Below are 26578 nucleotides of genomic sequence, written 5' to 3'. Positions count from 1 at the left end.
AATATAATATATATATATATATATATATATATATATATATATATATATATATATATATATACACATATAGACTTTCAATCGAACATGTCACACATAATTTTTTCAAAGTGGTTTATAAACTATTACAATAAAGCATGATTTATCTAGTACACACCCTCAAATAATGATTATAAATTTTCATCGTCACAAAAAAAAAATAAAAAAATATTGAGTTAGTCATATTTTTTTAAACACAAATATTAGTATAATATGAAAAAAAAATGTAAAAGTACTTAAATTCTTTTGAAGCTATTTAGATAATGGGTTATTAATTATTAGGTAAACTTTGATTTGTTTGACCAATAAAACTAGTAATGCACAAAGCATTCATGAAGTTTGTGAGGGCTGATAGGAAGGAGAAGATATGAGATCACGCAATCGAAGTGATTTTCATACAAGGATTTACCGCACTCGTGTTGATAACGTGTTGTAAACTTTGATTTTTTTTGTGTGATAATCGATAAAAACATTATTGCATAAAAAGAAGATTAGTTAAAAAAAAAAAAAAAAAAAAAAAAAAAAAAAACTTAACCAAAATTTGTTTTTTTATTTATTATAAAATGCATAAAAATCAAATATTTTTTAAAGTTATTGATTTATAATCTTTGATGCTTAACTTTGAATGTTATGTATTTAGCCGGACTAATTATTTGAACAAAGTTTATGTTAAATTTTATATTATATATTTTTAAAAATATATTTTAACATATTCGTAGTATATGTTTAACAATTATGCCAACTCTTAATAAGTAAGTTAAAAATAATAAATAGTTAACGGAATATTTCGTTATTAAAGTTTATACTAACGGAATTTAGGTTATTTAAGGGAAGAAAATAATATAATAGAGGGTAAATAAGAAAAATTATTAAAAAAATACTAAAATCAAAATAATATGAACCATTCATTTTAAAAAACAATACTCCCAACATTTTTTTGTTTCAGTTAAGGACTTATAATTATTGGCTCTTATTAGAATTGTATGTAGATTGTAGATAGATATGTAATAATTCTTTATAATAGCTTTAAGAAATTAAATAAAATAAACTAATATAAATCAATAGACTTATTATAAATTTTATACGGAGTAATATAAAGCCCTACCTGTATAATATAAATTAATTTATAGAATTAACATTTAACAATCGTTATACCCTACACCATGGCGCACATAGCACTGCGCGCCGCGCGCTTCCCAAAACAACGTCGTTTTGAGAGGCGCGGTAGGAAGTTGCTGGGATTATGTGTATTTGTTCACACAGTTATGTGTATTTGTTCATACAGTTATGTGTATTGGTTCATACAGTTATGTGTATTGGTTCATACAGTTATGTACATTTTTTATACAATTATGTACATTCTTTTTATACAATTATGTACATCCGAATCAGAAAATTTGTGTGTATTATGTTAATAGTTGATGTGTATTATGTTAAAAGTTTATGTTTATTATGTATTATGTTAGATTATGTGTATTATCTTTTAAAAAGAGTATGTATATTTTGTTATATAATTATGTACATTCATGTATACAATTATGTGTATTCTAGTATAACATTATGTACATTCTTGAACAGCGATTTTTTTTTAAAGAAAGAACTACTGCCATTCACTGGGGCGGGAAATTTCAAAAAAAAAAAAAAAAAAAAAAAATTAAAACGACATCGTTTTGCATCTGGGCACATAGTGCAACGCGCGCCGTGGTGTAGGATATAAATTGCCAACATTTAATAATTTAATAAAAATATTATAATGGACTAACTCGACCTATTTACTTATTAATATGGGTCACTGAGTTGGACCAGAACACACATAATAAATTTATTGTAGACACTTAATTTTTTGATCAGGATTAACAATGTCAATTGTTATACCATGGATCAAAGTTCATATTGCATTGTGAACTTTTATATAAAAATTATGTACATTCAGTTAACATATTTTGTACCAACAATTAACAATTTCTGTACATGTAAACAAATAACTTGATCTTTTCAAAAAAAAAAAATAATAACTTGATAATTGTTGACACATAATATGATAGTTATAGGTACAGAAACTATCAACTGCATATACAGAATGTGTCAACTATAGATACAGAATCTGATTTGATAATTGCTGACACATAATATGGTAGCTACAGGTACAAAAACTAGAATCTGACTTGATAATTGCTGGCACATAATATGGTAGCTACATGTACATAAACTATTAAGTGCATGTACATAATGTGTCAACTATAGATATAAAATCTGAAAGTTATTTTTAGACTAGGGTCTACAACGCAAGGTAAGATAGACCTTGGTCCATGGTATAATTTACCTAACAATACATGGTGGACCATGATCCATGATATAACAATTGATTTGCTATATACTACGGCTCTGTTTGGCAAACCTAGCTGAAAAGCTATAAGCTAGGAGCTGAAAGCTGAAAATGAGCTGAAAGTTGAAAAACTATAAGTTCGGAACTGAAAAGTGAAGAGCTGTTAAACTAGTTGTTATGGTTGAAAGTGTTTGGTAAAATTAGCTTTTTGATAAGCTGATAAATGTAAAAAGACTAAAAAGGACATCTTCATAAAATTTAAATTAGTTTGTTTACATATTAAAATTTAACATTTTATCTTTTAAAAAAATTAACATTTTGAAATAAAACTATTAACATAATCATGATCTAGCATCTCATAATGAAGTAACAATATTGTTGCAAATCTCAAAATAATAATAATAATAATAATAATAATAATAATAATAATAATATTTGTGGTGAAAATTGCGGATAAAGGAGAAGAGAAAAGGATTTGAATTGAGAAGGGTAAATTATGTCATTTCTTTAAAATAATAAGGATAAAGATGAAAAAAAAAGTTAGGAAGCTAGGAGCTTATTTTGAAACGCTACCTAAGGTAGGGTTCCAAAATAAGCTCTTACTTTAAGTTAGGAACTTATTTTGGGAACATTACCAAACAGAGCTTATAGCTTATTAGTAGCTTAAAATAAGCTATAAGCTCCTAAATAAGCTCTGCTAAACAGAGCCATTGTAAAAGAGTTAATAGTACTCAAAAAAAGGAGTGAGCAAGATGAGGGGCATACAAAATCATTTATTAAAGGAAAAATCGCACTTTTGGCCTCTCAATTAGTACTCAATTTGCAATGTTATCCTTACTTTTCAATTTGGACAGATTTAGTCCCTTAATTAGTGCGACGGTAATCAATTTAGTCCTTCTGTGATTTAATCACCCTAAACTCCATTTAGACCATGAGTATTATTGGAATTTCACATAGCCGAAATTGTAAAAATAAAAAGTTTATGCTATGCTTTTATTTTTTATTTTTTTTATTAAAGAAAAGACCCCACTCAAAAGTCAACGCTACCCCCTCCCCCCTCCCTTCTCCCTCTTCTCCTTCTTCATCTTAGCTTCACACTCGGAATTCGGAAATCAGTATATCGCCATTTTTTTTAAAGATATGGGCATGTGAGCTTTGGTGGGTTTTGACAGAAATAATCGAAAGTTACTTCATTTCTTTGATTTGTTATTAACCTCGGACTAGGAGGTTTTGTTTTTGTTTTTATAATATGGGGAACGGTGTTGGTAAACTGAGCGTTTGTTTCACAGGCGGCGGTGCCGCCATGGAAGCGCGGCGGCCAAAGGATTTCCAAGTGGTGATATCGGACCCATTGGATTATTTGGATCATTCTTTCTGCTATGCTCCCGAAGTGGCGCGGCTGTCGTCATCTAACGTTCACTCGGAGGAAACGACAACGTTCCGGTCAATATCCGGCGCCTCTGTTAGTGCGAACACCTCAACGCCGCTCTCCACCGCCTTCGTCGACATCTATTCGTACAATAGCATCGATCGCTCTTCTACTTTCGAGAGTTCCACCTCCTTTGCTTCCATCCCTCTGCAACCAATCCCCAGAAACTCAATCCACTCCGGCCCGCTGCCAGGCTCCGGCTTCATACACAGCTCTGGTTCGATAGAGCGTGACTTCATGTCCGGTTAGATTGAGTGGGGATACTTGTCGGGACTCCTCGATCGGGGGATCTTTTCCGGTCCTGAGTCCTCTCAAGAAGGGTTCTTCCTATCAGTTCCAACAGAGCTTCTCGCATGGAGGTTTTGCGCTCCGATCTAGATCACGAAAAGGGAAATTGATTTGAGTTCTCCAACAATCCATCTCTAAAACCATAACTAGGGGCAAAACTCAATAGTAGCTCCGATTAAAGGGTTGGTTTCAATCAAAGAACCCGATTGGGTCGTTGGGTCTAAGAAGCAGAACGAGTTAACAATTAGTAGTGTCAATCTGAGCAGCGAGTGCAGCTTGGAAGATGATGCCTCGCTAAAAAGCCAAAATCTTCAATGGGCTCAGGGAAAAGGATGTTTATGTATGTTGGCGATAGTCGAGCTGTATTGGCTCAGAAGAAGGAGCTTGATCTTTGGAGGAAATGGCAGATCGGGTGGAGGAAGAGAAGAAATGAGGTTGATATAATCAATGCTAAGTGAAATTCCTATAATACCCATGTTGTAAACGGAGTTTAGGATGATTAACTAATAAACAGAAGGACTAAATTGACTAACGTCTGGCACGGTGGAGGTTCCGTAGCGTGTCATGAGCACTGGGCTAAGAGGCGATTGAACAAGACTAATTGAGGGACCAAATCTGTCCAAATTGAAAAATAAGGATAACATTGCAAATAGGACACTAATTGATGAATGAAAAGTGCGATTTTCTCTTTATTAAAATTAAAATCATATATAGAATTTCCAAGGAAGTGTACGTACACTTTGAGTAACACGCATATGAAATATGAATGCTTAGTATTACAATAATATAATCCAGCATTTTATATTTGCCTTAAGTAGCTGCAGACTCATCTTTAGCTTCCTCTTTGAATCTTTTGTATATATCACCTCTGTAAAACTCCCGAGTCCTCATCACCAAAACAAGCGAAACCAAGCACCCAACAAACGTCGCCGCCGTGATGATCAGAAACGCCGGTTTATAACACTCCACGCCCACGCACGTCAAGTCCTCTCCGGCCTTCCTGGTGACCCCCTTCTCCGCCATTTGCCTCACCGCTTCCTTGTCATACAAATGCCCCGCCACTCTAACGTTCAGTATATACAGCCCCACAGGGCTGGCTCCGGCGCCGAGATTATACAGCGTGGAGTAGTACTTGAGCCCGAAGAGCTCAGAAATGATGGCTAAAATCAGCGGCCATTGCGCGCCGAAGCAGAACCCCATTAGCATGGAGGAGAAGTAGAGGGAGTTGGGGACGCCGAAGGCGATGAGGACGTGGCCGAGGCAGGAGAGGAGAAGAACGCCGGCGAGCATGAGAGGGCGGGGACACCCGTGCCTGGCCAAGAAGATCTCCGAGGCGAAGCCGGAGGAGACCCGGCCTAAATAGTTCCATATGCTCACTAGTGACACGAATGTGGCTATGCTGGAAGAAGGATACCCTAAGGCCTTACCGATTTGCCCTAAGTTATCAATGGCGGTCAACGTCCCACCGACCCCAAACGTCGTCGCCGTGAAAAGAACCAACATGTCGACGCTAAAAAGCGCTTGTAGGATCGTATGGTCTTCTCCTCTCTCCGGCGGCCTAAACACATTATTAAACCAAGAATCCGAGTTTTCTTGGTGGGTTTTTGTTTCTGCCTCTCCAGGCTCTGCTAATTCAATCGCCGGAGCCTTTTCTTTGCTTCTCCACACTTTATATTCCCCTCTAACCACAAGAACAATCGGAGAAAACACCAAAAGTAGTACTATAGTAGCACTTATAGCATACCCAAATTTGCTGAAGCTGAGTTTCTGCTGGAGAATGATTATAACCATGAGAAACCCGGCGAGGCCAAGCGACAAAAAGAGGAGATTGTGGAAGAATTTAAGGTGGTTTTCTTGAGGAACCGGGTTCATGATCCTAATATTTCGGAGAAAAACAAAGGTGACAACCACGGGAAGCCAGGCAATGAGGAGAATCAGAGACCGTGGATCATCTCCGCCGTAGAAAGCGTGGTAGAGCTGCGTGATGACGGCGCCGCTCAGCCCAATCGCGCCTTTAAGATGGCCCAATACGATCCCGCGGCCCTCCGGGAAATTCTTGACGCAGGTCACCGTCGCGCCGGTGTTAGCAAACGACTGAGAATTTGCTCCGGCGCATAGGTAGAAACACATTTGCCAGAGCTTGGGCTTAGCGATGCGCCCCGACACGGCCAACCACATCATGAAGTAGCCGAAGAAGTTGAAGATTATGCCGAGGGAGAGGACGAACCAGACGGGGGCGACCTCGTTGATTAGCCCTGAGATGATGGCTAGGTTGCCGCCTAAATCCTTAAAGAAGCTTAGCAGGTTTAAGGTTGTCTGGTCGTAGCCCAGTGAGGATTTGATCTCCCCTGAGTATATTCCGAACAGATAACTCGCACCCGCCATGGATAGGATGAGCAGTGAAGCGAATGCCATGAATAGCCGGGAGCGGAGGACGTGGAGGCTAAAGCTTCCCGTGGCGGCCATCCAACCGCTAGTCTCAGCCACCGCCATTATTTCTTCCGTTCACACTTTTTTTTTCCGAGTAGCTTCATAAAGACAAACAATAGGACAAAGATATATAAGGGATAAAAAACTAATTAAATTGTAAATATGAAAGAATGATATAATTGTTAATAGCATTAGTCTTAAACAATATTGCTAGTTGCATAGATGCGACATCTAGGAATCTGGAGTCCGGCAACAGTTTAATCATGCAATAGCAATTTTAACCTGCATGGGCAGCTCAACTGGTGGTTATAGAGGTGAAAGTTTGGAAGAATGATCGGGGATCGAGTCTCACCAGCAGCAGTGTGGGAGCAATCTCAAAGTAAGGGGAGTTCATTGAGCAGTTCAGTAACCATGATTTACATCTTGCTCATGAACTTCCAAAAATTTTTTTTTTCCCATGTGGGTCATAATACAAGTGTTTACATCAAAATAAAAAATTAGGAGTGAAAAAATGAAGTACATGTAATATTTTATATTTCAGAAAGACTAAAATTGTGCGGACCATGGTCTATACAGTGTTATGTGAACTATAACAAAAAGTACATTTTTAATATATTAAAAGTACATAATTTATATACTGAATGTACATTATACAAAATAATGTATTTTTTCTAAATATAATATACATTTTTAATATATTAAAAGTACATTATTTATGTAATAAATGTACATTATTTGTATGGTCCACATAATAATGATTGCTAAAATTAAGCCTTGCACCAGATCAGACCAAACCCATGTGGTCTGAATGAGAAAAAAAAAAAAAACATATTTCTTTTAAACGAATTCTATAGTTGGAGCCTTGCGAATGGATTAATCAAAACTTAGTGTGGTTATATATTTGAAAACGCCTAGTGCTTTTATCAGTTTTCACCCAACAATCTTCCCTCCGCCGGGTGTTAGACTTGGCCTTGCCGCCTCCGCCCAACAGGTTACTTAGCATAGATAACTCCCTCCCCAAAGAAAAGTGATTTTAGTACGAAAGAGACACCATAGTCAGTATGCAACACTAGTTTATTTTGAAAATCATGGGTACACTACTCATAATTGATCATATATATTCTGGTACAATCAACCTTGGGCAATAATCCAACTTTTTCAGAACATTAGGTACTCGTCAGACTGCTAGTGATGGGTCCTTTGCTGGGGATAATGCTCTTCATTTGCAAAACATCAGTGCCTACTGTATTTGTCTTGAAGAGTTCATCTACTCAGGATAAGCATGATCAAGGTACAGACTAGAGAGTGAGGGTGTTAAGCATCCACGACATACCCACATTATGTTGGATCTCAAAAAGTTGATACTATAAACACCAGTCAAGATAGCTAAAGACATAAACTTGTAACCACAAAGTCACGAGTTCGAATTCTAGGCTGGTTTACCTCCTTGTGATCATTTACCGACTCAGTCACAAGACAGGGTTGGATAGTGATTGTGAATTTTTCCTGGAGTCTTGGATTTCTTGTAAAATGAGGAGGTTGTGAATGCTAAGGCGCAAAAAGGGTATGCCACACACAAAGCCTATTCACTATAATCAAAGTGATAAGTTCTGTAATATAACTCAACTAGTTGACTAATTCAAAGAAAAATTAAGAACACTTTGCAGAATTGGCCTTCTTGTGAGCATATCCCACAATAAGATAGATGAATTCACTCAAGATTGGGGTACAATTCTTATTATAATCAAAGTTATCAGGTAGCTTTTTCAGACTAACAGAGTACACATCATGTTGCACAAATCTTACTTTGTCTTTTTACACCTATTTTTCCCTTGTGTTCAATAGAAAATGAACATACAGAAGAAAATATATCATATAATTTCACATAAAATGGTAAAACTTTCATTCACGCTTGCCATCATCACCTCCAGCCGATATCTGCCTGTGAGGATCTTGGTCTATAGGAGAAGGTCCTTCTGAAACCTATAAAACAAGCAGGAGATCCTTGATTATTTACTGATCTAATTATATTAGCATGACATGGATTTTATTTTATTTTGGTAGAACTTTTAGAGAAGACAAAGAACAAAGCCCGTCCAAAAAATCTCTAAGGCTTGGGGTAAACCCAAGCCATAGAGGGGGTTTGGAAATAGTTTTCAACCAGCAATAGACAAGCCTCAGTTAGAACCTCACTACCTGCATCATTGCCCCAAACGCAAAGATACATGACATGGAATTGATGGATATGGCAAATTATATCGTGCACCAGGGCGCACAATGCATTGTGCACCCTGGCCAAAACGACGTCGTTTCCCGTTTCTGCCGTTAACTTCTAAAAAAAATTCTCTGTTTCGGATGTACAGAATTGTATAGTAGAATACACATAAACTCTTAACAGAATACATATAAAACACAAGTGTTAAAAAAAAAAAAAAAAAAAAAAAAAAAAAAAAACTGTAACGGGATTGACCGGACGAAACGGTGTCCGTCGCGTAACTCCCCACACAACTTATAAAAACGATATCGTTTTGGGCCAGGGCGCACAATGCATTGTGTCCATGCCCTGGTGCACGATATAACGATTGGATGGATATGTAGCCTTAAATTTGGTGTCTGTTCTTTCAAGTGATTACTAGGAGAAGCAGAAAGAAGCAATAACGGCTTTTACCATTATACAGTAATAAGTGCGTCAAAATGGGGGACAAAACAAGCCAAGGAGATCACCAAGTTCAGGAAAAGTGTGAATGTATGAACAAAACCAACTTAAGATTATTGTTGCTAGAAAGATTAAAGGATCTGTGACTGTGAGTTTGTGCATTTGATTCTTCAGTATTAAAGATCTGTATATTATTTTCAACAAACAGGAACCTTGAATCATTCATAAGCCAAACTGATTCCCTGTGCTTGCAGATTTCATCATTATAACTGAGAATTTAAAGACTTAATGCTCTGAAAACATGTTTTCGAATAGAAACCAAAAAGACGGCCGCCAATGGATTCAAAACGAATATCCCTAAGTAAACTAATTTCAATAACTTCACATAAAAACTTTTAGTAAATTTGATCAAAATAAACCTTTTTATTAAGGTCCAACAGCTAATTGAAGACATACATAAACGTGATTGTGTATATTACTTACTGAATTATTGGGTTTGGTGGCCGATGGTTTATACGGACAAGCAGGAGGAACCCTTGCAGGTTTTTGATACTCCTTCCCAAATAATCTGTAAACCTTTGCCTGAAAAAAAAATCACAAAAAAGTAGGATTTAAACAAAAACCCAACAATTCCAAGCCTTGATCTTGAAACCCCAACAATAAATTTTGAAAGCCATATGTAGAAAGATGCGTGTGGAGCTTTTACCATGAAGAAATCGAAGAGAAGGGGCAAAAGGTTGACAATTGGAACAAGGAAGAGCGGTAACAGACATGCCAAGCAGACCTAATTTTCGTGAAATTGAGAATCAGAGTTGAATCAATAAGTTGAATTTGGAGATGAGAGTTCGAAGTTCGAAGAATTACCATTTTCGCTTCAGAAAGAATCCGGATTCTCCGTGGCTTGCCTGGGTGTCTGGGTCGACGACTCTCGCCTATATGCGAAGATGACCGACTTTTGGACTTTGGAGCAAGTTTTACTTTTTTTTTTTTTTTTTTTCCTTTTTTAAATATTTCTCCAATTCTCCCAAGTAAAAAAGGAATAAGAGTTTTTTTTTTTTTTTTTTTTTTTTTTTTTTTTTTAAGTAGATCGTACCATGAACCAATTGCGATATGTTATGTCACATCCTGACCTTTTATAAGTGATGATTCGATGCACAAATTAAAAAAATTTGCTCGCCTAGCCTTTTTTTACAGGTAGCCTTCAAGTTATAAGTAATAACTTGGTGATGTTGAGGTGATTTGGCAGAGACGTGTTTTGTTTTGTAGATGTGGCAGCCATTTTAACAGTTTAATTGAATAACCAAACCAGTCATTCATTCGACGACGAAAGAGGAAGGCCGGAGGAGAGGTCCAGTCGCGCCACTGCCAAGTTTCACTACCGCCAACGCTGGTCAGCCGCCATCGCCGGAAGTTGCCAGCTTGCTCTACTTCCAACTGCCGCTGTCGACGAGGAGAATAAACATGAAGTCGAGCACCCCACCACCGCCTCCGATCTCAATCGCAAACAATAGGCTCATTATTAATATTTTACACTATTAATAATAGTGAAAAGAAAAGCATAAAAAGCATGGTTGAAACCACATAGTGGAAAGAAAAGCAGTAAAAAAAACTACCTTGCCAAGATCTATCACATCGTTTAGTAACAATTATCTATTTCCTTATACTTAATCATGTACAAAAAATATATATATATATAAAGCTTATATATTGGCTGGGGGTGGGGTGAGTGGGGGAAACTGCTCCCACTGTAGCTCCGCCCCTGGTATTCAATGATCTATGCAAACATATACTTGCACGCAATGACATGTACAAGTGCATTCAAACTCTACGACTCTAAAAGTACATCTTAGTAGAACTACACAAGTGCATTCAATGATTAGTAAATTGTATTTGGGTCTATTTGAAAACTCAGAAAATGACTTTCGGAAGTAATTTTCTAAATTTTACCGTGTTTGGGTATTCAAGGAAAATGAAGTCAAAGAAAAATATTCATTTTGGTCAACGGAAAATATGTCTAATTTGGCGAAAAATATCTTCTGAGTTTTCTAGTGAAGACATTTTCTAGATTCTATATTTTTCTATCTCTCTTCACTCTCTTATTTTTTTAAGTTAGTTTCTGAATTATTATTATTTCCAGCACCACAATTAGTACTGGAAATTCGTGTATACGGGTTCGTTAACGGGCCTACACGATAATGACACGAACACGATAAGGCTAAATACGAACACGACACGATAAGGTTAACGGGTTTAAATTTGTAACACGTACATGAACACGATTTGTTAACGGGTTGACACGATAGATACATTTTGTTAATAGGTTTCGGGTCGTGTCGACACGATAGGACACGAAACACATTTAAACCTACTAAACCTATTAATATATTAAAAAAAAAAAATTTAAAGTTAAGTTATATATAAAACAAATAAAATCTACAATTAAATCCATCAAACAAACTAAAAAAATATTCAATTTATAACATTCATAAAATGATAAAATAACATCAAAAAATCATAATTAAAGAAGTCCATGCTAGTTTTAGAATTGATAAGTTATATACCCTGGGTCCGTGTGCGGTCGGGTCGAGGTCTCGCGGTTCGAGTTTTTGACCTACGGGTCAGGGTCAAAGGTGACGGGTCAAACCCGAGATGGGTCAAACACACCACCTTAGGCCTATAAAAGGGCCTAAAGCCCTTTGTGGCAGGGGGGCCATTTGGCCATCTTTCGGCCCTCTCTCTCTTTATAAGCCATTATCCTCCTCCTTCTCTCTAGATTGACATACAAGCACAACATTAATGAAAAGGGAATTTGAGCTATTTTCTTGTGTTCTTCCTCTTGTTCATACATATATTTTATATTTAGTACATACAACCGATATCCGGGTGAATTAGTACTATCAAGAATAAAATTGAACACAATAAAAATTCAAACTTCATATTGTTGAGCATCAATAATTGGTGTAGGATTTTAGCCTAATGTAGTAAATTCATCCTTAGTCATGTACTCATGTTCATGATATCTTTTGTAATCTCATTCATGACAATGGTTCTTAGCGGGTTCTAAATAGGTTTGTGTAAATGGGTTCGTGTAAACGGGTTAACACGATAATATTAACGGGTTAAACGGGTTCTTAATAGGTTTAACAGGTTGACCCGTTAAGAAACGAAACATAACGGGTCCTTAACAGGTCAACCCGTTAACGACCCGGGACATGTTAAGGCTAAACACTAACTCGTTATTTTCGTGTCGTGTTAACGGGTCGTGTCCATAATTGCCAGGTCTAACCACAATCACCACCACAACCACAAATTCACAATCACCACCAACACCGACACCACCACCACCACCATCGCCGTCACCACCATAACTACCACCATCTCCACCACCACACCACTACCAGACCACCAACACCACCACAACTACCACCATCTCTACCACCGCACCATACCACCACTACTACCACCGCATCACCACCATCACCACATATTATTATTATTACAACAAATAATATGTTTATTTTCAGAAAATTAACTAAAAAAATGAGTCATTTTTTAGAAATCATTTTCGTAAAATATTTTTCAAGATTCCAAACGGAACCATAATACAATTGTGTGTGTGTGTGTGTCACAGGATGCACTTTGTAATGTTGGGAAAGTTATACCGTGGACCCAAGTCCACTTTCTTTGAGAGGTGGATCCGGGTTCAAAATATACAAATTTATATACTGAATGTTTACAATTCAAATTGTAAACATTTCAGTAAGTAAATTGTAAATATTTAGTATGTAAAATTATGAACATTCACTATGTAAAATTGTGTATTTTTTACAAGGTGGACTTGGGTCCACAAAATAATTTGCTATAATATTGCAGAGTATGTACACTCAAAATATAAGATAAATACCAAATTATCACTATATTTTTTCCTTGCACCAAAGTTTATAGCTAAAATGAATTCTCAATTTTCATTTGCACTCTATATATTGGAGGATGCTCAAAATATCAAAAAAGATTTTAGATTATTTAAATGGGAAAATGGTCAAATAGGTCCTTAAATTTTGCACCAAAAGTTAGTTAGGCACTTAAACTTTTAAAAAGTGCAATCAAACCCTTAAACATGTCAAATTGAGGCAATGAAGCCCAAGAACCGATAAATAACCTGTTATTACAGGTCATTTCAGTTCAGGAATCACTATGGTATTTTTTAATTTTCAATGTTGAGAACAATTCTCCATTTTAGAAAAAATTAGAGACACTAAAAAACATGTTCTCAAATTTAGAAATCACGGCTAAACAGTAACAAATACTTGCATTGATTCTTATCCGCATTTGCACTTTATAAAAAACAGAGAACGAAAGTAAACAGAATATATTTTCTAAACATTTTTTATTTAAACTTTGTCTATTTTACAAAAAGTTTGATATGAATAAATTCCCAACTACCTTGGCTCACCCTCAATCATATGAAGGACTTTTTAAAAAAACAAAATCTTTTCCTTTTTAACTTAATGAGAAAAATCAGCTGAGGGAATTTTGTTTATGACATAGTAGGATGCAAGATGAGATGAGGAGCTATGTGTTGTTTAAGTCTATCTTTTTTGCAATTACATTGAGGATTTAGTTCTCTGAATCCTTTCAGAACATGTTGCAGATGGGAAGTGATTAAATTCTTTATCACCAAAGTGTGGCATTGAAAACAGAACTTTCACAAACAGGCACTTCAAATCTACTCAGTACTCAGTAGCACAAATTATTAGTTGTCCCCTGGATGTTAAACATGGACATTATGATAAATGCCATTACTATTTACTTGCCCTTTTTGTTTATCTTGTGGTAAACAGATCACAAAGCAGTCTGTAATCACTGTCATTTCCTCATGACTGAGATCCAGAAATAGGGTCTAAATTGGAACTTAGAGAAACAGAAGAACCAGTAAAAGCACCATATTGCCAGGTTAGCTTTGATTTGATTGTTGCCCGTCTTCACTGTTGTGCTTGCAGAACACATCAGTGCAGCGGCAAACAGGTCGACCAGATGCTTCCCAGCCATTATAACCACGCTCCAAGACCATAATGTTTTTTATCCCTGCATCGTCTTGCATTTCATCAGAAAGATATTCTGCTAACCTTCTTGCGCACTTTGGCCCCCGGACCTACAAAGTTTTGAATAATGGATTAATTCTTAATCCAGATTTCAAACACTAGAGATTAATTTGGAAAAGGATAAGGATTCAAAGGAAGCACAAGACTGCAATGCCAAATACCAGCCAATGACGAAAAATAACTGAAGCCAGTGAATATAGAGCACACAATCCACTCAATTTTGTGGAAATTTTAAAATTTTAATCTTCTGACCTACAGTCCTACAGTATATATTCTTGAAACAAATATAAAGGCAAAAGATATATTGAAGTCAATACAATTGGAAATCCAATTTGGTACATAGGTATCTGCCACCAGTGACCATAAAATCATACTCCTGATATCCTCTTTGTATTGTAGCACCAACCAAACACTAGCAAAATCTTCACAAACACAAAGAATTGGTCATAGGATTGGAAAGCTAGTAACATATTCTCTATTTATTATAAGAGAAAATCACTTTTGGTCCTATGACTATTGGGATATTGTTATCCGTGAGTTTAAAAACTGTCAATTTAACTCCACAACTATTCAATTTTTCTCAATTTCAGTCCCTCCAGTCAAATTACTGGCAAGAAGTAGCTGAAAAATTCTATTGGGTAAATGATGAGGGAAATTTAGCCTTACTTCTTCTCTTTTCTATCTTCTCCATTTCTTGCTCTGATTTGAACTGGAAAGCATTCTCGGTGGTGGTGGATGTTAAAGATATTGAGAACTTGAGAAGATTATGATGGGGATTTCTCAGAGACGGTATCTGAGGATCCACAGGTAGGGGTGTTGGTGAACAGAGCTTTCGGCAAACTACTCGTGTTCGGTAAGCGTTCGTTTATGTTCGTTTGTTAAGGTAAACGAACCATTAACAAACAAAAATTAAAGCTCGGTTAATAAACGAACAGAGCTTGAACAATTGTATGCTCGTTTGCTAAGAGATCGTGAACAAGCTCGTTTGTGTTCGTTTAATAATGCTCGTGAACAAGCTCGTTTAGTGTTCGTTTAATAATGTTCACGAACATGAACGTAGATTATTTTTTGTTCACGAACGAATTGTGATCATGAACATGTGCAAGTGTTTGGTTATTAAAGGTTCACGAACGTGCTCATGAACGTAAACCAACATGATCATGAACGTGTTTGTTAACGTTAACGAACACGTTCGTGAACGTGTTCGCGAACGTTAACAAACACTAACAAACACTAATGAACGCTTAACCAGTGTTATCAAGGCGTCGCCTAGGCGTCCGGTCGGTCGAGACCGAACGCCTAATGTGCTCGCCTCGCCTAAGTGCAGATTACAACCCAAAACTCCACAAAACATACATGGGCTGAACCTACACACTAAGGCGAGTTGACCGGTGTAATTTTCAGCCGGAGAAGTCGCCGGAATCTGCCTCACGCGCCGGCGCGTGGTAGCTCTGATGGCGGCGCAGTTAAAGCTCCGGCGTCGTCCTCTTGTTCCGAGCAAAGCCCACTAACTCACTCTGGCATGTTATCAATAAATACTAGACTTCTCACCACTCTAGGAAAAACTATTCATCTTCGCAAGACAACTTGAAGTAAATAGGGCTATAAAAAGGCTACCCAAAACAAGATATTTTCAATATACAATAAATACTTGACTTCTCACTATCCTAGGAAAAACTATTCATCTACTTCAAGTAAATAGGCCAGCAAAAAGGCTGCCCAAGACAAGATATTTTCAATATATATATATACTTTTTATTTATTTAATACTCATCGCCTAGGCGGTCGCCTAGTCGACTAGGCAGTCGGTGGCATCTCGCCTAGAAAGTCCGCCTTAATAACCTTGCGCTTAACAAACGAACACGAACAAGATTTTCAAAAACCTTAACAAACGAACACGAACACCCCAAAATTCTTAACAAACGAACACGAACAACCTTCGTTCGTTTATGTTCGGTTCGTTAACAGCCCTATCCACAGGCGAGTTAAGAAAGTGCAGAGGCACTTCGTGATCAACGGACCTCCCAAGAGATTTGATCTGTTTCACATGATTGTTCACTCGATCTGCCTCAGGAGATTGAATGTTCAAGTTCACGATAGATGAAATTTTGATTATTTCAATTCTCCCATTTTCCATTCTCTGTTTTCTAGTTTCTTTGCCTAGATTTTCATTTCTTCAAAAACAAATTGGAGAATTTCTAGGGTAACTGAAAATGCAATGTTTGTTCAAACTTTTCAACACCGATGCAATCATAGACTTCATCACTGCTACAACTGTATCATAAGAAAATTAAAAAATGCTACGAAATATCATACAAACAATAATCAGAAATGATCTGGAGCTACTTGAACCTTTAGATATGAAAATCATCATCAGGTCTCGAAGGCCAAACTGCGGAAGCTCCCAATAGCAAAGAGCAAGGAAACTTTGGAAAAGCACGAAAAAGTTGCTACATTTTGATAGATTCTTCTATAATTTCCGGGGCGGAGAGGGAAGCGGCGAGGGACAGCAAGCGAAGAAGGTTGCATATCATATTCAGATTGAAAACTAATCCCACCATCATTATTCATACAGGGATGACTAATCAGTGTTTTCGTTGTCCACATTTCTGCATCTCCTTCATCCGCCGCTTCCATCTCGCCACTCTCCTCCATCCGCCACCAATCCGGCTTTGCTATGAGCTCCAACTGCTTCGCCCTCGTCAACAAACCAAGTCCTTCAACATCCACCACCACCGATAACGCATTCCAGTTCAAATCAGAGCAAGAAATGGAGAAGAAAGAAAAGAGAAGAAGCAAAAAACTAAATTGCCCTCATCATTTTACCCATTAAAATTTTCCAGGTACTTCTCGCTGGCAATTTGACCAAAGGGATTGAAATTGAGAAAAATTGAATAGTTATGGAGTCAAATTGACATTTTTTAAACTCGTGGGCCCCAATTAACAATACCCCAATAGTCATAGGACCAAAAGTGAAATTTTCTCTTACTATTATATTTATAAAATTAAAAAAAAAAAAAAAAAAACTTTGAAACTCAAAAGTGCAGGTTCAGTGACATTGATATGTTGTCATGTTTTATGTGCTTCAATTGTTGCTATAAAAGTCCCCATAGAAAAAATTAAAGAATCCTCAACTATTGGTTATTATCCTAAACAAGATCACAATTATGGCATAGATGTCTCACAAGCTCTGTGGTCCTAAGGGGAAAAACTAGAGCAAAAAAGTGTCTTGATTGGGTTGAACCAATATGTTATTCCTGTGTTGTTCTGAATTGATATTTGGGACTAACAGGCCTAGCTTACATGGAGACCAATTCAGAACAAGACATGAATAACAGATTGGTTCAACATGGTGAATACTGAATACATGCAGCCTACCCGGAAGAATTTAAATCCCAAGGAGAAACCATAACCTTGGCTATCAAAGTGATTTGGCCACTGTGAGAATTGTGGGGGTTATGTGATGAGCTTGGTAATCATGCAAGTCAAGTTTGATGAGTTCTTCAGCATGCCTTGAGTTAATGGTATGAAATAAGCTCTTGTTAAATGTTAGTTAGCAAAAATATGTAAAATACTCTATAAATCTTGAAACTTTTATGAGTTGAGGTTTTAAAGTTAACCTTAAGACTTAAAACATCAAGCTTGAAATTTTAAATATTGATATGGAAAATTTTTACGTATTTATTTACCCACATAATTATGTTGACAACATTGATATGTCTCCTACTCTTGATTTTACAAGTATCTTAAATTAAATGTTTGGATTTATTGCAAGGTTTAACAATTACATTTTCTGGTCATATGGAGCCTAGTTGGAAAATCCATTTTTAGGAAGTTTGGGAACAGCATTTCTCAAGAAAAGTGTACTTGAATTATTTAGGAAGTTTTATATTCCTAATAAACAAACTACACTTGGCTAGATGTAAGCGTATGAAGTGAATAAATTAAGTATACCCATAATCCTAATTAAGAGCATTGGAATATTCTAAAGTTTTGCTTACGGTATCTTAAGGGTAACATGTATTAGGAATTACACTTTGTGGGTTTCCTTGGACCTAGCTGAGTAAGAGGCTAAGAAATTGAGAAATTTACTGACAAGTGATGCCTTTGTGGGGGCATACAACTCCATCTACTTTTCTACATTGATACACACTATAAAGTACGGAAGATCTAAGAAGATCTTAGCTAATACGTTAACAAAGGGACTAAGTAAAAGATTAGTTATTGATTTGGCAAGGCTACAAGGGGGGACGAGCATAAAGCCCAATAGGTGGAAAATTCACGGTGGATACCCATCCTTATGGTCAGAACAATGTCATGGTAAGACTCACATTGGTACACCAAAACTGCCCATTCTAATGACATATATACTCATAATGACGAGCTTAGAGCTCTTAAAAAATTCATAACCTTGGGAGTTGGGTGATCGTATTGAGACAAACTTGGTGGGTTCACCATTCGATATTTGAAAGTTTGAACATAAATTGCTCTTAATGATTCCATGCCCTAATTTAGGTGGTCTATACTGAGATAGGGTTTGCTGCCCTTTTTTCCTGCATCAAATGCATAAAATAATGCCTATCCCTATATCTTTGCTATAGCTTATCGGATTTTGATCTCAAAAGTACGCCCAATCACCTTGAATACAAGTGCACATCAAGAACAAAGAAAGCATATTCAAATAAACCAGCATAAAGTTGAAGGATCAATATTGCCAAAAGAGATAGAAAAAAAAGTCAAAATGCTGAAAAATCAGAAGTAGGGTATTAAAGATTAGTAATCTTCACCTGGCTAAGAGCACAGTGGAACACAAGGGTGTCTTTGCCTTTGACAGATTGAACAAGACTGGGCAATTTGTCAAGAAATGTGTCGCTAGCAAAGTGCAGCGACCCAGCTATGTGACCATCGCAACTCCTTTCATCATCCCTGCAAAAGAATCGCAGGGCAGATGCTAAACTCATAGCTAAATTGGTAGAAAAAAGACAGGATTTTTACAGAGATTTAGGCAAATATAGAAGCGATATTGCGTACCTGACATCGACGATGGCAATATTTGGGCGACGTTTGAGAGAGAGGAGCTGAGAAGCTGTGATGTAGCTGATGCTCCGAGTCATCTCCGATTTCTTTCGCCCTTCTCTGTCTGTCAGAGAATTGAATTGTAAAATCTATTTATACCAAAGCCCAATGTCGGGAGAATGGCAAGGCGGACACGGTTCTAAAATATAATAATGAATATATAATTCAAAATTATGAACATATGGTTCTATAATTATGAACATAGAGTTGTGAACATAATTATGAACGTATAATTTTGTAATTATGAATATAGAGATTTAATAATTGTGAGTATGGAGCTAAAAAATTATGAATATATAACTTTATAATTATGAAATATATAATTCTATAATTATGAATATAAAGTTCATGGACCCAATATATTAGGGATGTCAATTTTACCCATACCCAATGGGTTCCCCGCATCCCGGTCTCTACGGGTTTTAAAATATATTATTAAATTTTAGAGTTATGTTTAAACTTATAAAAAAATTCATGTGATAATTAGAATTGTAGTATAAAATTTTTATTAGATTTAAGTGTAATATTAATAATTAGAGTTGTGGGCTAGGTATTACCCGCACTCGCAAAATCCCTGCGGGAGCAGATATGGGGTAGGAATTTTATTACCCGAGCAGATATCGGGTGAGGGGTTGATAAAAATCACTTCGAGATGAAGATGCTTGTTTGACATGAAGTAGGATTACTTGCACCAAGCTAGCAATGAACAAATGAAAATTATGCTCTGCAACACCGGTGATTTGCATTGTCTTATGCAGATACATATAGGCAACAAACATTCCTGTCTGCCCTAAAAGGTCTTAAATATGTAGTTATTGGCCTTCAAACAAATGGAATCTTGGTTTGGCTAATTTCTTTGCAGATTTATATACCCTTGATATTCTCATTGCCAAATTTGTCATATCATTGCAGTGTGCTTTCTTGACTCATGTAAACTTTGTTTATTAATATGTTTCGATGATTGGATCTGCTTTTCGTAAAATTATTATGGATTTTGAGCATTTGTTTTCTCAGCATCTCTTTTCTTTTGCACTCTGCACCTCTGATCTGGCAGAATATACACAGTGCCTGAACTGAACCACATATATAATAATGAATTAATGATGGAAGATATCCATTCATGTGATAGAAGCTCAGATACTTATAAGTCTGCAAAAATGAAATTTTGGTACTTCTTTGCTATCTGTTACTGCTTGTGATAACCTGTGAACTTTTACAAATGTGTTGTATGTTAATGTTGTGAACACATGAGATGATTATCTTACACAGAAGCAGTTCTTTAATTCACTTCTTTCAATCTTTTCAACAATGATAAGTAGCATGGAAACTAAATTGTTTAGGAATTTTAATTCCAATTCTTTATTGAATGGATTATTATTATGTTATTCTTAATAAAACAAAAAGTAAGTGATAATAATAACAACAATTTATAAATGTAAATTATTTTTAAATGTATATTTAAAGCTTAAAACAACATAATGCATCCATGCTCTTAAATGTCATTTTATACATGCAATCAACCAATAATAAACAGCTAATTTACCAAACATTTTTCTATAATCGGTCAATACAATCAGCTAAAACAAACTGCTATTAACTATTAGCTAACCCAAATAGCTAACAGCCATTACCAATGTGGACCACTGAAGCAGGTACAGGTGAGATTGAAAATGCATAGAACAAAATTCTAGCTAGGACATTTTACTGAGGTTTCCTCGTAGCTTCATTCACCTTAATGATATCTTGAATCAGACAATCAAAATTGCAGTAAGATGATCCACCTTCACTGATAGCTTGTTTACCTAACTTAGCCATATTTTCAGCCCTCTCCAAGAATTCACCTTTCCTCTTCTCCATCAATTCTCTGATTAACTTCTCCACACTGCTTCTATCACACACATCTTTCATGTCCAATCCCAGCTTCCAAACCTCTCCGACAAACCGACTATTCGTCTGTTGATCTGCAAATAACGGCCAGCAAATCATAGGCACACCAGCCACTATACTCTCCAGTGTGGAGTTCCATCCAGAATGCGTTAAAAACCCTCCGACGGCTGGATGGTCCAGGACCGCCTCTTGTGGGGCCCAACCTACAATATACCCATTTGCTTTTGTGCCCTCTTCTAGCTCTGAAGGAATTGGGCTTTCCTCATCATCTTTCCCTGCAACCAAATCAGACCTCATAACCCACAAGAATTTCTTCCCACTGTTAACCAGACCATACCAGAACTCCATCAATTGCTGCCTGGTAATCACAGAAATGCTTCCAAAGCTCACGTAGATCACTGATTTTGGTTCTTGTGAGTCTAGCCACGCCATGCAGGTCTCATCTTCTTGCAAAAGGCTGTTTGAGTGGGTGGATTTGGAAGCTAGGGTGGCCTTGAGATGTGCATGGAGTGGTCCGATTGTGTAAACGTTTGGATATTTGGTTCTGATTTGGGATAGTATTGGTCCCTCCAGGTCTTCGAAGGTGTTGAGTATGAGTCCTCGAGCTTGAACGGCAAGCCGGGCTTCAGTATAGTAAAGAACTGCCAGGTCTTCATCTCTGCAAAAAGGAGAAAGATCTCTAACCCTCAGAAAATCTTCCATTCCCTTAACCTTTGTTATTGGTGATGAGTCTATTCCATTCCCTGCATTTCATGGTGGATATATGGTGTCAATGGCGAGAGAAGATATATATTTATGGGTGCAGTGAATAAATGTAGCAATTTTCCGTTTAGTATAATATGCTATATATTATTTGAATATTGAGTCAATAAGTGAATTAATCAAATAAGGTAAATTAGATATTCATGTTGATTTAAATTGGTTATCCGCTTATAATGATGATATGTAAACTTCTATGCAAAATTATCCTCTCATACTCCTTACACAGAATTCAATACACTATCTAATATTCAGAAGAGAAGTAAGTTGTAAACAAAACAAATAATTTTCTTTGCAGGTCCATTATTCCAAAGGCAACACTAAGGAGCTGTTTGGTATGATGTAGTTGCAATTCAATTACAGCATCATTCTTTGGCCACTTGAATTATAGTGCATAAAAATTTTTCAAAACTTTTTCCTTGTGAGGGAAAAATAGTTTATTCTTTCTATGAAACTTAGGAACAAAAAATGAGTTGACAATTACTATTTTGTCCTTGTAATTTATTCTTACGTTTATTATCATTATTATCCGTCGTTATATCGTGGGCTATATGGTCTAAAAACGACGTCATTTCGTTAAGTAAAGAAATGACTGCCGTTACATCTTAATGAAGCATGTATTTTGTATGTGTTAATTACGAAATGAAACTACAGTGTATCTAAAATGAAATTGTCTCACATATTGTTTTTATATTATCAAATGAAATTGTAATTGAATTGAAATGAAACTGTAGTTGTGTTGAAATGAAACTACAATGTATATAAAATGAAAATGAATAACAGTTTCACATATTTGAGTGTATATTGTCTATCTAATGAAACTGTAGTTATATCGAATAATACTGTAGTTGTGTTGTAATGAAACTATAGTGTATATAAAATGAAACTGAATAACAGTTTCACATATTTGAGTGTATAATGTCGAATAAAACTGTTGTTATATCAAAATGAAACTGTAGTTGTGTTAAAATAAAACTGTAGTGTATATAAAATGAAACTGAATAACAGTTTCACATATTTGAGTGCATATTTTCCAATGAAATTGTAGTGTATATAAAATGAAACCGAATAACAGTTTCAATATTTGAGTGCATATTGTCCAATGAAGCTGTAGTTATATTAAAATGATACTATAGTCGTGTTGTAATAAAACTATAGTGTATATAAAATGAAACTGAATAACAGTTTCACATATTTGAATGTATATTATCGAATGAAACTATAGTTATATCAAAATGATACTGTAGTTGTGTTGAAATGAAACTGCAGTGTATATAAAATGAAACTGAATATGTTATACAAACAGAGTTACTTTACGCGGAACGGCGCTGACGGGTGTCATTTCTTTTCATTAAAAGAAACGACGCCGTTTTAGACCATGGTTCACAATGCTTTATGGACCACAGGACCATGGTCCACATATAATGTGCATGTGGACATATATGTGTTTATACTCAGTATTTTTTATAATTTTAAATCCAATCAAACAGATCATTTTAAAGCTTTCGCTACTATTACTTGTGATGAATAGATTCCTAGTGATTTTAAGTTTTAAAATATACTTGGTATACTCCAAATTTTTACTCCTCACACGTTTTTGATATAGACACTTTTATATGAACTCGCATGATAGAAATAATCAATCATTGTTTGCTAGTAAGTAGAACTATTAAGGGTGTGTTTGGTTGGTGGGTTTTGCACATAGGAATGCGTATGAAAGTGATTGTTGTTGTTTGGTTGATGAATTTTTAGAACACTACTATGGGTTTCGAATACCCTATCAATTGAAAAACCCATACCCAAATACAATAAGGGTTTCATTCTCGAGCACTACTAATACTAATCATTCTCATTCCACCCTACTACCAAACATGTTAAATACTTTTATCAAAACCCATTACCATTACCAAATATTTGATACCCATTCCGATTCCGATTCCTATGTGCGAACCAAACACACCCTAAGTTTTATTCAAGATAGAAGATAGGAAGAACAAACCTTTGATGGGTAGCTCGCCGGCTTCAAAGAGATCCGGCAAGGAGAAGTAAGTCCAGAAGGCGCAGGCGCTGATAGGACGAAAATAGTAAACCGGAAGATTGAAACATTCTTCACTAACATCTAAGGCGATGCTAACCAGTAAATCCGAGATGAAGCAGGTGAAGGGCAGGCCGGAATCGCGATTCTGGGCTATATATTGCTTCAAGAATGGCTTCCCTATTCTGCGCAGGGAGTCACAGAGCTCTACAAATACTTCCTTTGAATTGAGAGCGCCGTCATAGATTCCGGGAGGGAAGCTCTGGAGGCGGAAACGGGTGGTGAAACGGCCGGAGTCGACGTCGGTGAGAGCCAGAAGGCGAGCGTGAATGTTGGAGGGGACAAAGAAAGTGATATGGAAGTTGGCAAGATCTAAAAGGTGGGCAAGTTTGAGCATGGAGTTGAGATGGCTTTGTGCAGGGAGAGGGAAAATCAGTATATGACCAATAAACTCCATTTCTTCCTTTTACTCTTCAACCTCTGCCACACATACATAAAGGAGTAAGTGTGGATTATTGGTCATATATCATCCTCTGTGCTTGGGTTAAGTGCGGGGATAAATGACTAAAATGTGTAGAAGGGCCCATGTATTTTCCAAAATGTGAGTGGATTTTTTTTTTGAGTTAATATCCAAAATCGTCCTCGACTATAGTGGTTTTTCTCAATTTCGTTCTAAACGACTTTGGTGACCTAATATCGTCCCAGACTTTTGTGTTTCGCTCAATTTAGTCCCAGACTTTTGTGTTTTTTCTCAATTTAGTCCCTCATTTGTTATTCTATCCATTTGGTGTTAAATAAATAGAAAATTCAGTAATTTTAATATTGGCATCTCTTTACTCATAGACATATGAACTGCGAATTTTTTTTTTTTTTTTTTTTTATGAATTACTCCCAGAATTACTCCTAAAACTGCGAATATAAAATTTGATTTGCAGGTCTGGGAGTAATTCTGGGTGTAATTCATACAAGAAAGAGGAATTTCGCACTTCACAAGTTGAAAGTAAAGAGAGATCAATATTGACATTACTGAATTGTCCCTTTATTTAACATCAATTTGACGGAATAACAAATGGAGGACTAAATTGAGTGAAACACAAAATTCTGGGACGATATTAGGTCACCAAAGTCGTTTAGGACGAAATTGAGAAAAACCACTATAGTCGATGACGATTTTGGGTATTAACTCTTTTTTTTTTTTACAAAAATATGCAGATCGAAACTCCCACTTGCATTTTAGGTTGTGTCCCAACCGTCCACGTCAACTTTTTTTGTTTTTCTCGAATTTTCCTAAAACACAAGACGGACTTGCGGTTTTCGTATCGTATACCTAAAACACATTTCCCAAATGCGTTTTAGGTATACGTACGCTATACAATACTATGTTGTAAAATGCATCTGCCAGTTGCGTTTTACGTATTATACGTTAGACGCAATTGCCAGATGCGTTTATGGTTTTTGTACGCCACCAGACTTCGGCGACATGCGTATACCACAAAACGCATGTGCGTGGCACGTGCGGCCAATTGTGTTTTTGTTTTGTCCCTCCTCCGGTGGTTGTGTCGCCGTGTTTCCGGCCGGTCGGTGGTTCCGGCGACATGAAGATTGGACGCAAATGGAAGTCGCATTTTCCTAATGCGTTCCGTACCCTTATTTTATTCGTTTTAATTTTAAAAAATATTATGTGTGCTTACGTTTTCTACTCTTGCACATAAAAATTTGATATAGACATTTATATTAGAATCTACATGAAAAAGTAGTTTATCAGTGTCTATTTAAATTTTAGGGAATTCTGTAGAACCTTTTAACTTATTCACACATTCTCTATTTTCAACTTATCTACTTATACCAGGACTATGTGGTCTAATGGTACCCGGGTTGGACTTCTATTTGGAAGATTACAAGTTCAAGCCTCAGTGGAGGAGTTATTGGTTCTTTGTGTTTCAGTATAGAGCTAGTAACTTATGTGTGTGGTAGTTATTTCTCAAGCTCTTTCTTTGATATTAAACTCTGATGAGTGATGGGATCTCATGTTTATAGTGGTTAGATCGCGGATTGTATTAGCGTGTTTGACCAACAGATTGTATTAACGGTTTATAAAAAAATATTTGGTAAAATTAGTTGTTTAGATTAGCGATTAACATGTAAAATGACCTATATACCCTTATAATAAATAAATAATAATAATAATAATAATAATAATAATAATTTTTTTTTAAAAAAAAAAAAAAAAGAAAGAAGGGAGCAGCGCAAGCTGCTCCCCTCTTGGCTCTTGTATTCCCACTTTTTCCACCGTCCCACATCGGTGGGAAAAGTGGGAATGGAGCCTTGAGGCTCCTATTTAAGGAGCCTCAAGGCTCCACAAATTCATTCGTTGCCCATCTGGGATGGGCAACATTGAGGAGCCGTTTTGGCTCCTCAAATTGAGGAGCTATTTCGGCTCCTCAAATTGATGAGCCATTTCGGCTCCTCAAAAAAAAGTTTTACAATGGCTCCTCAATTTGAGGAGCCATTTCGGCTCCTCAAAAAAAAGTTTTACAGTTTTGGGAAAAATTTA

The 26578-nt window shown here is 36.3% G+C and overlaps 4 protein-coding genes across 4 annotated transcripts; all 4 read right to left on the bottom strand.

Moving 5' to 3' along the window:
• Window positions 1-4798: 4798 nt before the first annotated feature.
• LOC109149125 lies at window positions 4799-6711 on the bottom strand. The gene has a single exon (XM_019296778.1). It carries the CDS (start codon window positions 6570-6572, stop codon window positions 4890-4892), a length of 1683 nt encoding a protein of 560 aa, XP_019152323.1. The 5' UTR covers window positions 6573-6711; the 3' UTR covers window positions 4799-4889.
• A 1476-nt stretch (window positions 6712-8187) lies between these two features.
• On the bottom strand, window positions 8188-10138 carry LOC109149152. The gene is made up of 4 exons (XM_019296814.1): window positions 10030-10138; window positions 9872-9949; window positions 9649-9747; window positions 8188-8492 (listed from the first exon to the last, which is right to left on the bottom strand). Exons 1-4 carry the CDS (start codon window positions 10030-10032, stop codon window positions 8412-8414), a joined length of 261 nt encoding a protein of 86 aa, XP_019152359.1. The 5' UTR covers window positions 10033-10138; the 3' UTR covers window positions 8188-8411.
• Window positions 10139-13850: 3712 nt separating this feature from the next.
• On the bottom strand, window positions 13851-19427 carry LOC109149143 (dual specificity phosphatase Cdc25). The gene is made up of 3 exons (XM_019296802.1): window positions 19299-19427; window positions 19055-19193; window positions 13851-14317 (listed from the first exon to the last, which is right to left on the bottom strand). The coding sequence occupies exons 1-3, from the start codon at window positions 19379-19381 to the stop codon at window positions 14120-14122; spliced, it is 420 nt and encodes a 139-aa protein (XP_019152347.1). The 5' UTR covers window positions 19382-19427; the 3' UTR covers window positions 13851-14119.
• A 1373-nt stretch (window positions 19428-20800) lies between these two features.
• LOC109149136 (7-deoxyloganetic acid glucosyltransferase-like) lies at window positions 20801-24557 on the bottom strand. The gene is made up of 2 exons (XM_019296789.1): window positions 23989-24557; window positions 20801-21973 (listed from the first exon to the last, which is right to left on the bottom strand). The coding sequence occupies exons 1-2, from the start codon at window positions 24479-24481 to the stop codon at window positions 21045-21047; spliced, it is 1422 nt and encodes a 473-aa protein (XP_019152334.1). The 5' UTR covers window positions 24482-24557; the 3' UTR covers window positions 20801-21044.
• Between the last annotated feature and the right edge of the window lie 2021 nt (window positions 24558-26578).

This window comes from Ipomoea nil, unplaced genomic scaffold (genome assembly GCF_001879475.1).
Source record: "Ipomoea nil cultivar Tokyo-kokei standard unplaced genomic scaffold, Asagao_1.1 scaffold0268, whole genome shotgun sequence".
Lineage (NCBI taxonomy): Eukaryota > Viridiplantae > Streptophyta > Magnoliopsida > Solanales > Convolvulaceae > Ipomoea > Ipomoea nil.
Note: the sequence above shows the minus strand (reverse complement) of the source record. Positions and strands in the feature narration are given on the sequence as shown.